General features: G+C 51.4%; 1 protein-coding gene and 1 non-coding gene across 2 annotated transcripts in view; one reads left to right on the top strand and one right to left on the bottom strand.

The window, feature by feature from the left end:
* Positions 1 to 5026: 5026 nt before the first annotated feature.
* CARMIL1 (capping protein regulator and myosin 1 linker 1) overlaps positions 5027 to 14659 on the top strand; it is a 308280-nt gene continuing 298647 nt past the window's right edge. Inside the window, 2 exon segments of the mRNA XM_019425299.2 lie at positions 5027 to 5391; positions 9519 to 9616. Of these exon segments, the coding sequence (XP_019280844.2) occupies positions 5352 to 5391; positions 9519 to 9616 (138 nt within the window). The 5' untranslated portion in view covers positions 5027 to 5351.
* On the bottom strand, positions 7926 to 8010 carry TRNAQ-UUG (transfer RNA glutamine (anticodon UUG)). The gene has a single exon. It is a non-coding gene; the product is annotated as a tRNA-Gln (tRNA).

Here is a 14659-nt window from a genome sequence, read left to right as displayed (position 1 = left end):
GGCTCCAGGGAACAGGACCTTCTGTCTCCGTGGAGTTGGGGCACGTCCCCCTCCTGTTCCAAACTCCATACTACTGGGATTTTATGGAGGCTTCCTCACGTAAGTATGATCAATGATTAACTCCCTTTCCAGCCCCTCTTCCTTCTCTGGAGGATGGGGCTGGGGTGAGGCTGGAAAGTCCAGGCTTCTAAGCATGGCTGTCTTTCAGGTGACTGGCCCCATCAAGGAGCCACCAGGAACCTGCCCAGAGTCGCCTCATTAGAACAATAGATGCTCCTGGCGTTCTTATCACTTAGGAATTTATGAGGGTTTTAGGAGCTCTGCCTGACGGACAGGGTCAAAGACCAAATAGTAGAACAATAGATTCTCCTGGCTTCTTATCACTTATCACTCTAGGAGATCGCTGGAGTTCTAGGAGTTTAGTGCCAGGAACTGGGGGGAGAGACCAACTTACACATTTTCTATTCTCTCACACCCCCTCACTCTCCACCCACGTAATTTCCCCTACTGTTAACATCTCACATTAGTTTGGTACATTTGCTACAACAGACGAGCCAATATCGATACCGTATGATTAACCAAAGTCCACAGTTTACATTAAGGACCCATGTTTGTTTGTTTGGTTTGCTTCTCTTCCACTGCGCTGGGAAGAAGCAGCAGTCTATAAACACAAGAGTTAAATCCTCTTGTGTTCCACAGAAAGTCCCCTCTCTAGCCTTCTGGCTACCCCAGTTCTGGAGTTCCCTGCATCCTGCTTACTACCCCTTCTTTACCGATTCTTACTCATTCTTCAGCCCGCCGTCATTGATCTTCTTCCCTCATTAGTTTACTGAAATCGATCTCTCCAAAGAAAACAATTCTTCCCTTACTGCTAAATGCAGGTAATACGCGTTATCCCTTATCACACTGGACTGTTCACAGCACAGGACACTGTTCCCCCTCGTCCCTTGCTTGAAATATTATTTCATCACGTCTTCTCGCTTTCTGGTCTCCGGCTAGTTCTGTCTGCTGGTTGCTACTTCCCTGGCTCTCCGCTAGCCATTTTCTGAGATGTCCCTACCGATCCCTGCCCTTGATATCACACAGTGAAGTCGCTTCCCTCACTGACCTGGATCGATCCACTGATCCAAGTGGCCAGGGGAATACAGACTGCTTCGTGAGGGTTCCACGAAGCACCCACATAATTCACCATTATATCCTCTGACAAACAGAAAGTGCTCACATTTGTTGAATTTGCCGAGGCTCCTCTCCTCCCTGTAGGGCTCTCCTCCCCCACCCTCACCTCTATGAATTTCTATGGCACTTTACTGGACCCATCATCTGGCACTTAACACGTTTTGCATTTATTTTTAGTATTTTCTAAAATTGTTCAATTCTATTAGAGTCAATGAATTCAGACCTGCTATGTGGCTGGCACCAGACTCCTTGCAGGGCAATCAAAGGTCACCGTAACCTTCCTCCTGGAAAGCGGGCACCTTGTGGGCGGGTGGGGACAAGCCCTGACTATCTGTGAACTGCCAACGGCGCACAGACCAAGAGCCTGGTCAAGTGGTGGAGTGAAACCAACCCTGGCCTGCAAATCTCAAATTCTAGGTTCGACCTTTGACTCTTACAAGCTCTGTGACCTCGAGCAAGTCACCCCACAAACCTGAACTTATTTCCTCGTTGCGATAAAGACACAGTCATTACAGTTTCTAACCTGTCGGAGGTCATCAGTTGTTAGACGCACCATGGATTCCAGAGCAGATTTTGTGCTTGTGTTGGGTGGGTGGGGGGGTGTGTGTGTGAGAAGCACGATGTTCACTGTCTACACCAATTATAAAATGCATTCGGATTTCACGAACATTAAAATGAGCAAAAGTGCTTCTTTGAATCCAGGCAATAGTAGGTCCACGGAAGCAATCAGGTGTTCTGAATATGGAAAACCACTGTGTACCTGTGAGCTCTGACTATGGCACGCTAAAGAGGTATTTTCTGAATTAATGGCTGAGTTGCTTTTTCCTTCTTGCTTGCTCAGTCTTATCTGTGAAGGATTTGCTGGGATCATTATTAAAATTTCAAGCATACATAAAAGTGAGAGCAATGAGCTCCCCTGTACCCGTTACCCAGATGCAACAAAAATCAGTACAAATGCACACTTGTTTCATCTGTAGCCCTATTTAGTTCTCCACCCCGCCCTGCCAACACCCCCTTGGATTGTTTCTTCAAACCTATCATTTACAGATACTTTTTAAAAGTTTATTTATTTATTTTGAGAGAGAGAGAGATAGCATGAGCAGTTGGGGGGCAGAGAGGGAGAGAGACAGAATCCCAAGCAGGCTCCACATTGTCAGCACAGAGCCTGACTCGGGGCTCGATCTCATGAACCGAGAGATCATGACCTGAGCCAAAACCAAGAGGCAGACACTCAACTGACTGAGCCACCCAGGCACCTCCCAGCAAGTGCCCTCCTTAATGCCCGTCACCCATTTAGCCTGTCCCCCTCCCCATCACCGCTCCAGCAACCTTCTCTTAATCGAGACGGTATAGGCGGGGATGGACAGAAGTCAAAGGACAGTTTTGCTGAGTTTGCAGCATCGGAGGGGCGGGTAGAGTTTGGTCAACAGGCACCCACTCCAGAATCAGACATGCATTCTCTAAGCTGGCAGGGGACGTTTGCTGCTCGCCGGCTTACGCAGCATTATAAACCAGGTTCCTTGGAGTTCTCCGCTTGCTATTCTGACACATATTTGAGTTTTATACCCAAGAAGTAAATGATCTCCAAAATCAGCCAGTCATTTCTGAGTAGCGAGAGAAGAGATTCATTTGAATTCATGCCTTTAAAGACGTGGGAGCCAATCGACACCCTTCTGCAGTGAAAAAACAAAAACAAAAACAAAAAACAAAACCTGATTCTTTTCCTGAAATCCCAGCTTTCTTTACAAGATGCTGAGGAACGCGGAATTAGAGGACTGTGATACAGCCTTTCTTTTATTCTTTCCACCACCCCAGGCCCCGGCGGGGGAGGAGAATCTTTTGTCTTTATTTTCACAAGTTACCACCTGGTTTGGAACCTTCAGGGCTATTTCTGAAGCTCCATTGGTGCCTGCCAGAAAAATCCTCTTGAGCACACACAGTTGAATGGAAGATAGTTTTGAGATGTTAATTTACATTTATTACATAAAAAAGATACTGCATAAAGGCAATGTCTAACTTAAAGCAAGTTCCAACTTTTGAGACAAACATCAACGAGCGTGAGGCCACAAGCTTTAAAACCAATTTTGCACAAAACACTTATTTTGCACAAACGTGTTAAGGAGGTCTAAAGGTCTGAGATGAAGTCCTGCCCTCAAACTGCCCACAGTCTAGTTGGACAGACAAACCCAAGCTCAGGGAACAATCCAAGAGTGAAAGCACAAGTCTGGACAAATACACAAGCCATGAACGAAGGCACCGTATGGCTGGGCTTACAAAAGTGTTTCGGGTAATATGTTCTAGTGGTTTTGAATGGAGGGATCACAGTGCTCTGAAAAACCCAGAAAATCGTCACAAGGAAGGTACACATTGGGCTGGAATCGAGAACGTAGGTACAAATCAGATAACCTTAAGGGGAAGGGGAAAGCAAGCAGCCTTGGAGAGAGTCCGCTTGGGGAGGACAGAGGTTAAGAAACGTGGCGAAGACCGCCCTGAGAAATGCCTTCACGGGGATGCCAGGCTGAGAGGCCGAAGGTTACTCTCGCGGACCCAAGGTCCACAGCAGGATTTAAGGCTAGGGGGTTCCCTTTCCTCCCTCTCCTCTCTCTGTCCTTTAAAAACAGAGCCTGATTTGACACAGGCATTCCCAGCTGCCAGGAAAGAAAGCGGCAACGGAGGGGCTCAAGAACGTTCCTGGCCCCAAAGTGGTCTCTCTGGGGGTGGAGCCCCGAGAGGTCGGAGGGGTCAGGTAGGATCACAGCTCAACGCAGCCTCACTCGGGCTTTGGCGACTCTGCCCGGGGTGAAAGGAGGTTCCGCAGCAGGCGAAAGGCTTTTTCCAAAGCGCCCCCCTGGATTCCAGGGTGCTGAGATTGCTGACGGCGCTACGGGGCGCCCGCCGAGCGCTCTCTCTCTCTCTCTCTCTCACACACACACACACACACATACGTGTCTTCTCCCCATATGGTTAGCGCTTCCAGGTTTCGTCTAGCTCCTGCTCACCAGAAATAGAAAATTAATCACGCCGAAGAACCGACAGCGGGGCTCAGGGAGGGCTGGGAAGGGAAAGTGCGCAAAGGGGGCCCAGAGAGCAAGCTGTCCGCGCAGACGGCTCTGCGGAATCTGCGCGCACCCGCAGTCTCGCGTTCTCCGGAGCCCGCCGGGAGGTGGGGACAGGGGACCCGGGGGCCCAGGCACCCCCGGCTCGCCTTCCGCGCAGCCAGCAGATGGCTCCCGGGCCCGCGCTCCCCCCCGCTCCGTCGCCCCCTCTCCAGACGCAGGGCCGGGGCGGTCGGGGAGGGAGGCCGCAGGGAGGGGCGCCCGCCCGCAGCCCCGCAGCCCCGCAGCCCCGCAGCCCCGCAGCCCCGCAGCCCCGCAGCCCCGCAGCCCCGCAGCCCCGCAGCCCCGCGCAGCGGCCTCCTCCCCCGGGCGCTCCGCGCAGGAGGCCGGCCCGGGACGCGTGCGGAGGCCGGCTCTCGCGAGGTGAGGAGGAGCGCCGGCGGAGGCGGTGGAGGAGAGGCGGGAGGAGCAGGAGCAGGAGGAGCAGGAGGAGGGCGAAGAGCAGGAGCGGTAGGAGGAGGCGGCGCAGGAGCAGGAGGAGCAAAGGAGGAGGAGCAGGAGGAGGGGGAGGAGCAGGAGCGGGAGGGGGACGGAGGAGGTGCGGCCGCAGGAGGAGGCAGAGGCGCCGGGGGAGGAGCAGCAGGAGGAGGGGGAGCAGGGGGAGGGCCGGAGCCGCCCCCGCCCAGCCCGGCGGGAGCCGAGGAAACCCCGGCCCCGCCGCGGCGCCGCTCCGCCCACCCCCTCCGCACGCCTTCCGCCTTCACCTAGGGCCGTAGGTGCGGCGCGGGGCCGAGCGGCAGGAGCGGCGCCGGGAGCCGCAGCCGCAGCCGCAGCCGGAGCCGCGCGCCCGCCCCGAAGCCCGCGGGTCTCCGTTCCGCCGCCGGCAGCTGCGGGGGGGCGTCATGTAGCGGCGGACCCACCTCGGATTTGCAACTCTGTCTCTGTCTCTCTCTCTTTCTGGAGGGGCGGGGGGCGCGGCCAAATTGTATCTCCGCCTTCGCTCTCTCGCCTCCCCCGGGTGCAGGCTGCATCCGCCTCTAAAAATTGAGGGGCTCGGGGAGGGCGGGGGGCCGCGGATCGGCGTGGGACCGGCTCTGCCCCCGCGCCCGGAGGGCCACCATGACCGACGAGAGCGCCGAGGTCCCCGGGGAGCTGACAGGTAAGAGCCGCGCGGCCGCCGGCCGCCGCGCGCCCCTCACCTCCGCCGCCGGCCCGCGGGTCCCGCGAAGTCGCGGCGCCCCCTCAGGTCGCCGCCGTGCCGGGCGGGGCGCCGGCAACTTTGCTCGCGTCTCGCCGCCCGGGAAGCCGAGTCCGGGGAGGGCGGCCGTGGGCAGCGGCGGGGGCCCCCGGAGCCCCGGGGCGCCTCCCCAGCCGCGGCCGGTGGGGGTGGGGGTCGAGGTCGGCGGAAGCGCGGCGGGGGCGGACCGCGCGGGCTGGGGAGTCCTGGAAGCGAGGAGCACCCCTGACGGCCACCAGCCCACTGCCCCAAACTCGGGGAAGTCCGGGAACGGCCAGCACGGGGGGCGGGGGGCGAGCGCACGGCGGGGTCACCTCCCGCACCTGCCGGGCACCCCCCACTGGAGCACCCCCCCACCCCCCGCCACACGCACACGCGGGGAGGGGGCGCTGCTCTGGGGTGCGCCCCGAGCCCGGCGAGGCGTGGCTTCGCCCAGCCCAGCGGCGGCGAAGGGGTTACAGGACTGACGCAAACGCGGGCCGAGAAACTGAGGGTTAATGACTCCAGCTTATTTTCATAATAGTTAACCTACCGATTCTGCCCATCCCGGAGCCCTGGGAACCTGTGTGTAGTGCCCTGTGCAAGGTGACCTATTGTTTGGGTCCCTTGAGTGTTGTTTTTTTTTTTGATCGGCGAGGGGGTGGGGGGCTTTGGGCTGGGTTCCACCTCTTGGGGTTTAACTTAATTATGTGGAGGGTTAAAATGGCAGAACTAAACTGAGGTGAGACAGAGTGTTTTTGAAAACCCACCGTTTAAGCGTGTGTGTGTGTGTGTGTGTGTGTGTGTGTGTGTAGCGTGTTGTGTTTTAACCAGGTATGTGTGTCTGCGCGTTTTGAGCCCCTGTGGCCTGTGCTCCTGACTGTAGGATCCTTGGCGCACTGCAGGGAAGGATGCTGTTTAACGGGTGCTGACAGCAGGAGGAAGTTGTGCCTGCCTGTTCATGTGCACTTGAGAAACTCGCCCCTCTGTGACTCCTTTTAGCCGGAATGCTTCGGAGGAGTTTCTGTGCTTTTCCATTGCTCACTTAACTCAGCAGGTGAAACTTGATGTGAAGGAGCTGTTGCTAGGTTTGTATGGATGCTTCTGCTTTTGTTGAATTAGAAAAAAAAAAACACCAAACAAACCTCAAAACGCAAACGTAATTTCTTACCCAAACTTAGGACCTGAAGTTACCGGGCCCTTCCCCCACTCTGGCCTCTCCTGTCTCCCCAACCCTGTGGAGTCGGCTCCTGAGATAAAGCATCAGCTGCCTTTGCTGGAGCGAGTGGCCCATCCGGTTCTGGGAGGCTGAGATCTTCCCAGCACCCCTCTGGGAGGAGAAAACCAATGCCCACAGTCTCTGAAGATGCCTGCAGAGGTCCTGAGAAAGTTTGGGGGAGGGCTGGCCTCCTTGGCCAGGGGACGAGGGCAGTTAAAGACGTTGGTGGATTTGTGAGTTAGTTGCCCTTGAGCCTGGTAATGAAAAGGTTAGGTAGTTACTTAGACGAGAGAGAGAGAGAGAGAGAGAGAGAGAGAGTGAGTAGTTACTTAGACGAGAGAGAGAGAGAGAGAGAGAGAGAGAGAGAGAGAGAGAGAGAAGGGAAGGGATGGAAATAAGATACCTGGTTTATGTTGATGGTTCTCAAAATAAATCCTTTGGTATGTTTTAAAAGTTGATTTAATCCTTATCTAGAAATGGAATGTGTGCTTATTGAGTCTTGCCCAGCTCACATGTCTTTCAACCAAGTGACACATACTTTTGTGACATGCCCAGTATGATTTTTCTGGGCCTGTATACGGCCCGATTCGTCTGGGATGGGGGAAATTCCTAGGAAGAAGCACTGCTTTCCTCTCATTGCAAGTGCTGAGACTTCCGTTGCCATCGAATCAAAATGGCAACTGTGTGAAAACCTCAGCTTATTCCCTTAAGCTAATCCCCGAAGGTGTTTAAAAAATGTACTGTGTATCTCTCTGATTATGAAAGAAATACGGGCTTGTTATAAAAAAATTTAAACGCTGACGAGGATGAGAAGACTGTCCTCGGCCGTGGTGCCTCTCCGAGGTGGTTGCTTCTGACCTTTTGGAATCTAACTTTCCAGTCTCCTTCTGTTCTGAAGTCCATTTCTGACACTCCTCTCCCACAGGCCTCTTGTGGGGGGGTGTGGGGGGGGGGGGAAGAAGTCTGATCATACCCAGAGCTGGCTGGAGAGCTCCCAGGGCAGAGAGGTTCCCCACTTGTCCCCTTTCCTCCCTAACATCCCAGCTCCTCCTTGTCAGTCCCTGAACAAGCTGCATTTTCCCTTGTTTCCTGCCCTTCTTGCTGTGGGGACAGCTCCTCCCTATTCTTTTTTGCTCTTTTAAAAAAAAAAATAATAATTAAAAAAAAGATTTATTTATTTTTGAGAGAGTGCAAGCTGGGGAGGGGCAGAGACAGGGGGAACAGAGGACCCGAGATGGGCTCTGCACAGACAGCAGAGAGCCTGATATGGGGCTTGAACCCATGAACCTCAAGATCATGACCTGAGTCAAAGTCAGATGCTCAACCGACTGAGCCACCCAGGCAACTGGTCCCCTTCTTTGCTCCTATCTAACTTGGTGGCTCTAAACTTTTGTGGTGGGTTTCCAATAAGGATATTTGATTACCCCTTCATAAACACGTATTTATTAAGCTACATACATACTTCATTTAGCATGTATAATTTAAAGTTTATTTCTTTTGAGAGAGAGAGAGAGAGAGAGAGAGAGAGACAGCATGAGTGGGGGAGGGGCAGAGAGCACAGGAGAGAATCCTAGTCAGGTCCTTGCTGCCAGTGCAGAGCCCGACTTGGGCCTTTAACTCATGAAACTGCAGATCATGACCTGAGTCAAAACCAAGAGTCGGACGCTTACCCGAGTGAGCCACCCAGGCACCCCCAGCATGTATAATTTAAAAACATAAACTGAAACATTGCAAAGATAAATAAAACTTCTGTGTTCTTACTGCACCTCGGTGAATTATACATTGCATTTTTTTAAATTCTTTTTTTTAACGTTTTTATTTATTTTTTGAGAGAGAGAGAGAGAGAGAGAGAGAGAGTGCACGCACACAAGCCTGGGAGGAGCAGAGAGAGAGAGGGAGACCCAGAACTCGAGGCAGGCTGCGGGCTCTGAGCTGTCAGCACAGAGCCTGACGCGGGGCTCGAATCCACGAACCATAAGATCCTGACTCGAGCTGAGATCCAGAGTCGGATGCTTAACCTACTGCACCATCCAGGCACCCCTGGACACCCTGCTTTGGACCAGTGGTGTCTTTCCTACTCTTTCAAGATTCAGCTCAGGAGTCCCCTTCTCCCTGAAACCTTCATGAACCTCCTTGTCTGTGATCTCATGGTAGCAAGTGCAGATTTTTCTAGAGGCGTCTGTCTGCGGCCTCTAGACCGTAAGCACCTGTGGAAGGCAGGGCCCTCTCTATCCCTGCATCTACAGAACATTTGGCACGCGGGAGCTATTCCTGTGGACATATATTTTGGATTGAATATATGAATAAGCCTATACGATTATACTGTAGAATACAGAGCTATGGGAGTATAGAGGAGGTTGCTATATTTTGAGGTACACTAACCGGGAGAGGAGGGAAAGGGCATCTCAGGAAAGGGAATAATACCTACAAAATCCTAAGGGCGTGCAACATGGAGACGATAGGGATGGACAGTCGGGTTGCTAAGAGATTTCTAGCTTCATCAGTGGCCAGAGGAGGGGTGGGGGAAGAGAACGAGTGTGATTTGGCACCTGTTCCATTTGGAGTACTCCCTGGAGTCCCAGGAAGACCTTCCTGCCACCGTGCCCAGTTTGAAGTCTCCCCTCCTCTCTCAGCTCCTCCTCTTTGCTCAGCATCTGAGCACCCAGTATGAAGCACATAGCAGGTGTTCATTAAATACGTGGTGACTGATAGCTATCAGCCTTGTTACAATAAGCTAAACAACAACAACAATAAGAACAAACAAAAATACTCCTTCGAATGCTCTCTCCTCCCCAGTGCCTTTTTTTTCTTACCAATAAAAGACTATAACGGAACGATTCTCTCCTTTCAGAAAGCATAAAGGACGTTATTGGCAGAAAGATAAAAATTGCAGTGAAGAAGAAAGTCAAGTTGGAAGTTAAGGGAGACAGAGTTGAAAACAAAGTGCTGGTAAGTATTCTCGTTTCTTAAAACGTTTGGAAGTGAAAGTGTTTTTCCTCTTCATTGTTTTGATTGCTTAATTTCCAGGCAACTCAAGTGCTGTGATTCACATTTAGTTCGAAAGTTCTGAGGGCCATTTTGTCTTGGGTTAATTGGAATATCTGGCCATTGAAAGTGAACAGTAGGGCATTTACAGTTTCGAGATTGCAATGTTGACAATTGTATTTGTTAAAATTATCACAGTCACCCACGTTGAGGTCATCTACAGCCTGTTTTCCAGTTACTCAGTTTGATGTGAGCTGAAGCTTATTTAAAGTTATCCTTGCTGTGGCGGATTGCGTGATTTTATTTGTGAGGACTTAGGGAAGCGTTTAAAAAATTTGTGTCATGTTAGTTGAACTACGTAAGTGTTCTCAGATGTGACGTGTGAGTCACTGTTACTGGAAAGAAAACACCTGTCATTTCACATGGATGTTTGGTATTTCGAAGGGAGCTGCTTGTGGCAGGCGGTATCCGCCAGCACTGAGACTGAACTTGGGGTCCCCCCAGCGTGTGGGGTTGCTGCCGGGGACCCGGGGATTGGACCGTGTGCTGGTCAGAGTGGGGAGGTCATTGTCAGTGACTGGGCTGTACCTTTAGAGAAGCGAAGAGCCCTTTGTGGTATTCTAGTGGCTTCTAGGTTGAGACTGTGGGGAACCTTGATTTAGCCTTGGGGGAATACATGTTGTTTGTGTTTTTGTCGGAGAGAATATTCTGTTTCTCTTTTTATCGTAGGAAATTCTCCAGCCCCGTCTTGTTTATCGACCACAGTTCCCCCCACACCTCTTGGAGTATTTTAAAACAAATCCCAACCACGTGTCATTGGAAAGAGAATACTTTTAATATTCTGTTTCATTAGTTGAAGTTGCCACAGAAAGAACGTGAAGTGTCTTTCTGATAACATCTGTCTTGAGAATCTTCTCGAATATCTAACTACCTTCCCTGTAGATGGAAGGATTATGCTCTTGATGGATGACTTCTCTTTCTCTGTGGGCTACGTGTATGAGTTGGGATGGCAGAGAAACTGAAGGGGGAAAACTTGATTGAGTGGCTTTGGCCCTGGTACCCAGTGTGTTCATGTAACCTGCATAATTAGAGTTACCCATAGCAGAAATGATTGGGGCCGTTATTCTGACTTATTTTGCTTTAATAAAGAGTAATTTTTGGGGGCGCCTGGCTGGCTCAGGTGGTAGAGCATGGGGCTTTTGACCTTGGGGTCATGAGTTCAAGCCCCACGTTGGGTGTAGAGATTGCTTATGTAAAGAAACCGAAGAAAATCCTTTAAAAACAAGAGTAAAAGAGTACATTTCCTCAGAGTGTATTTTACCTGATGTCGTAGGATAGTGGTACTTTGGGGGGGTGGGAGTGTGGAGAGAAGAAATTTTGTTTCTGCTCTTTGTTGTTTTATACGTTTAAAGTACATCTTTACAAGACGGATCCCCCTTTATAGGATTTGAGGGGTAGTCGTCCAGTGGTCCTTGCTACAAAGGTCTGGCATTATTGGGTGTGGATACCGTTCATGTTGAGAACGAGTGCACGCCATGAGGGAGATCTACAAAGTGAAAATTTCAAAGACAAATTTAAGTGTCCAGTATGACAAGATTGGGACCTTTACAAGCAGTTATGATTAAGTACCTGATGTGGAGACCACCCCCCCCCCCCCCCCCCCCCCGATCTTAACGTAAGCTGGTTAAGATTCTAGCCAAGTTACACGTCTTTGTAAGCATTTATCTCCCCAAGTCAGGAAGTTAAATACTTTCTGGTAGCTTGGTATAGACTTGTTTTAGCTGTTCCTTACATGCATGGGCAGGAATTATTAATAGAAATAGAGTCTGACAATCTTAATGGAAATATTCAAGTTTGAGCAAGATGGTCAGCGACAGACCTTGACGTGGTTGACTTTGGGGTGTCTGAATTTAGAGAAATTCAGTTACGTACATGAAAACACTGGGGGGAATCTCTTTATCGTTTTCATTTCTGACTTTTGGCGGTCAGTCCGCTAACATCGGTAACCAGTGAGTTGGCTTCGTAGCTTCAATGTATCTCGAGTTTTGTTTCTTGTTCTTAGTGTCCTTCCTCAAGGCTGGGAGTTCTACGTTCTACGTTCCTTAGTTCCCTCTTTTTACCGTTGGAGACTTTATGCTCTCTGTAGCTTGTTTTCTGGAGAGGGTTTATCTTGATCTTTCTTCTCATGGTCGTGACGGCTGCTATTCACCGAACACTGACCAGGTGCTGGGCTCTCTGCTGAACATTTCATGGTGCATCAGCCGTCGCAGCCCCGAGAGGTGGGCACCCTTTACATCTCCCTTCACGTTCGTAGAGGCTCCGTACGCGGCTTCGGATCGTGCGGCTAGTTAACGACAGAGCCGCGGTTTGAACCCAGATCCGCCTCCCTCAAAGCCTGTCTGCTTCACCATTATTATCAAAATAAACAGAAAACATCTTCTGGCTTGTTGAATGATTGCACCCTTTCGCCCAATGGTCAGAAAGATCGGGACTCTTGGGTTTATCTGGTGGACGGGCTGAGTTGCACGTAATTTCCTGACTTACCGAGCACGTCGGTATGCCAGACGCATTGTATGTACCGGACTTCACGTAGCCAGGCCTCACCGTCCAGCTGGGGAGGTAAACGTGTCAGTGGGCAGTGCTTTGAGCTAGGAGCGGGATGACCGGGGTGGGGGACTGTCACGGCACATCAGAGGGACCCCAGACTCGGACTAGAAGGTGTGGAAGCCTAAGCCGACTCTTGATGTCTGAGTAGGAGTTGCCAAGGGAAGAGAGTAGAGACACGTTCTGGACAAAGGGGACAGAACGATGCCTGGAAGCCGGAGGTGTTTACGTGCCAGAGAAGCATCCAAAGTGCGGCTGGAGCACGTACGGGGTGGACAGCGGCCAGGCGGTGAGTTGACTCCTTCCCTTGCGATGGGGATATCAGGTAAAGCCGGACCGCTTAAGTAGGTCTCTTCTCACCACCTGTTTCTAATGACCTGTACCTGAACTTTATCCTCCTGTCTCCAGGGAGGCATAGGGCTCAGTGGATAAGGACCTGGCCCCTGGAGTCACACCTGGTTCAGACGGCAGCCCAGCCACTTTATAACGTTGTTAAGCTCAGTTCCTTTCTCCAATGAAACAGGTGTTCTCACAGTATCTGTTTGTAAATGGCTGCTTTGAAGATTAACCAGGATATGTCCCAGTGCTGCTTGGTGCCATGCCCAGCACGTGATACACACCCAACCAGGGATCAAAGGAGAGGAGCCAAGGGGTGCTACATTGTCTTCTCGGTGGCCCGGACGATGCCACCCCTTCTGGTGCCCGCGTGTCCACTGCCTTTGTTGAGAGGTTGTGTTCCCTGTTTGCCGGGAGGCCCGGGAGAGTCGTTTCTAGTCTGTGTCCCCTTTCCAGCAGGATGGAGTGCTGACCAGATCCCAGATTGCTGAGCAGGCTCTGCTCACATGGAAGCAGAAGTGTTGGGAGTGCAGGAGGAAGGGCGCTTGGTGGTCAGATGCGCTTGGCAGTTGGGGCGTTAAGGACAAACCAGTGTCTTTCCTGCACGGCTACCAGAGCCACTGATACATCAGTGGGTGCCGTAGAGGCCTGAGAAAGAGATGAAGTGTGTGGTCTTTCTCAGACTTCTTTGGCCAGAGAGCCTACCGACCACGGGCCAGAGACCCTATCGAACACGGGCCAGAGAGCCTACTAACCACGGGCCAGAGGCCCTACCAAACAGGGCCAGAGGCCCTACCGACCACGGGCCAGAGACCCTACCGAACAGGGCCAGAGGCCCTACGGACCATGGGCCAGAGAGCCTATGGACCACAGGTTAGGAAACCAGTCCAAGCTGGTGCCTCTTGGGCAGTCAGAGGAACGGGCTGTCCGTCCTGAGGAGTGCTGTCTGCGGTCAGGTCCTCACGCCCCGTACTTTTTACATGGTGGGCAGGTCCCCTGAAGGCCACATGCTGGCACGTGTCATCTGTTGCCGTAATTAATACCTTTCTCTCTTGTCTGTAGGACATGCCATTAGGAAGTCATTCTGTCTTATGCTGTTATTTCATTTTCTCATTTGCTAATTGAATCTTCACCCGATTTTTGCAATACCTGGACTTTTAAAAATGTGTTTTAATTTATGTAGTTTTAATTTTTATTTGTTTATTTAAAATTTTTGAGTGTTTATTTTATTTTATTTTTTTATTTAAAAAACATTTTTTTTTTTAACGTTTATTTATTTTTGAGACAGAGAGAGAGAGACAGAGCATGAACGGGGGAGGGTCAGAGAGAGGGAGACACAGAATCTGAAACAGGCTCCAGGCTCTGAGCTGTCAGCACAGAGCCCGACGCAGGGCTTGAACTCACGGACTGTGAGATCATGACCTGAGCTGAAGTCGGCCGCTTAACCAACTGAGCCACCCAGGCGCCCCAATTGAGTGTTGAGAGAGAGAGAGAGAGAGAGAGAGAGAGAGAGAGAGAGGAAGACAGAGTGTGAGTGGGGGAGGGGCAGAGGGGGAGGGAGACACAGAATCCGAAGCAGGCTCCAGGCTCCGAGCTGTCAGCACAGAGCCTGACACGGGGCTCGAACTCGCGAACCGTGAGATCGTGACCTGAGCCAAAGTCGGACACTTAACCGACGGAGCCACCCAGGCACCCCAATTTATGCATTTTAAATTAAACTTTTCATTGATTGTAGATGGTTGTAGATTTTAACAGTTGTCAGAAGTCAGGTCCCTGGTACCCTTCATCCAGTTTGTCGTCTGTTGCAGAATTATAGCTGTGACGTCACATTCAGGATATTGCCACTGATGCTGCAAAGGGCAGAACATTGCTGTCACCTCAGGGATCCCTCATATTGCCTTTCAGAGCCACACCCGTGTATGCACTTCTGTGGCCCCTGGTAGCCGCTAAGGCGTTCTCTGTTTTTATAATTTTGTTACTTCGAAAATATTATACATACGTAATCGTGTGGTATATGCCTTTTGGGGGTTGTTTGTTCTTGTTTTTTTTTTTTTATTTTCCACTTTG

The sequence above is a fragment of the Panthera pardus genome, unplaced genomic scaffold, assembly GCF_024362965.1.
Source record: "Panthera pardus isolate Hobbes unplaced genomic scaffold, ASM2436296v1 HiC_scaffold_17, whole genome shotgun sequence".
Classification (NCBI taxonomy): domain Eukaryota; kingdom Metazoa; phylum Chordata; class Mammalia; order Carnivora; family Felidae; genus Panthera; species Panthera pardus.
The sequence above is the reverse complement of the archived record's forward strand: the minus strand, read 5'-3'. Positions and strand labels throughout refer to the sequence as shown.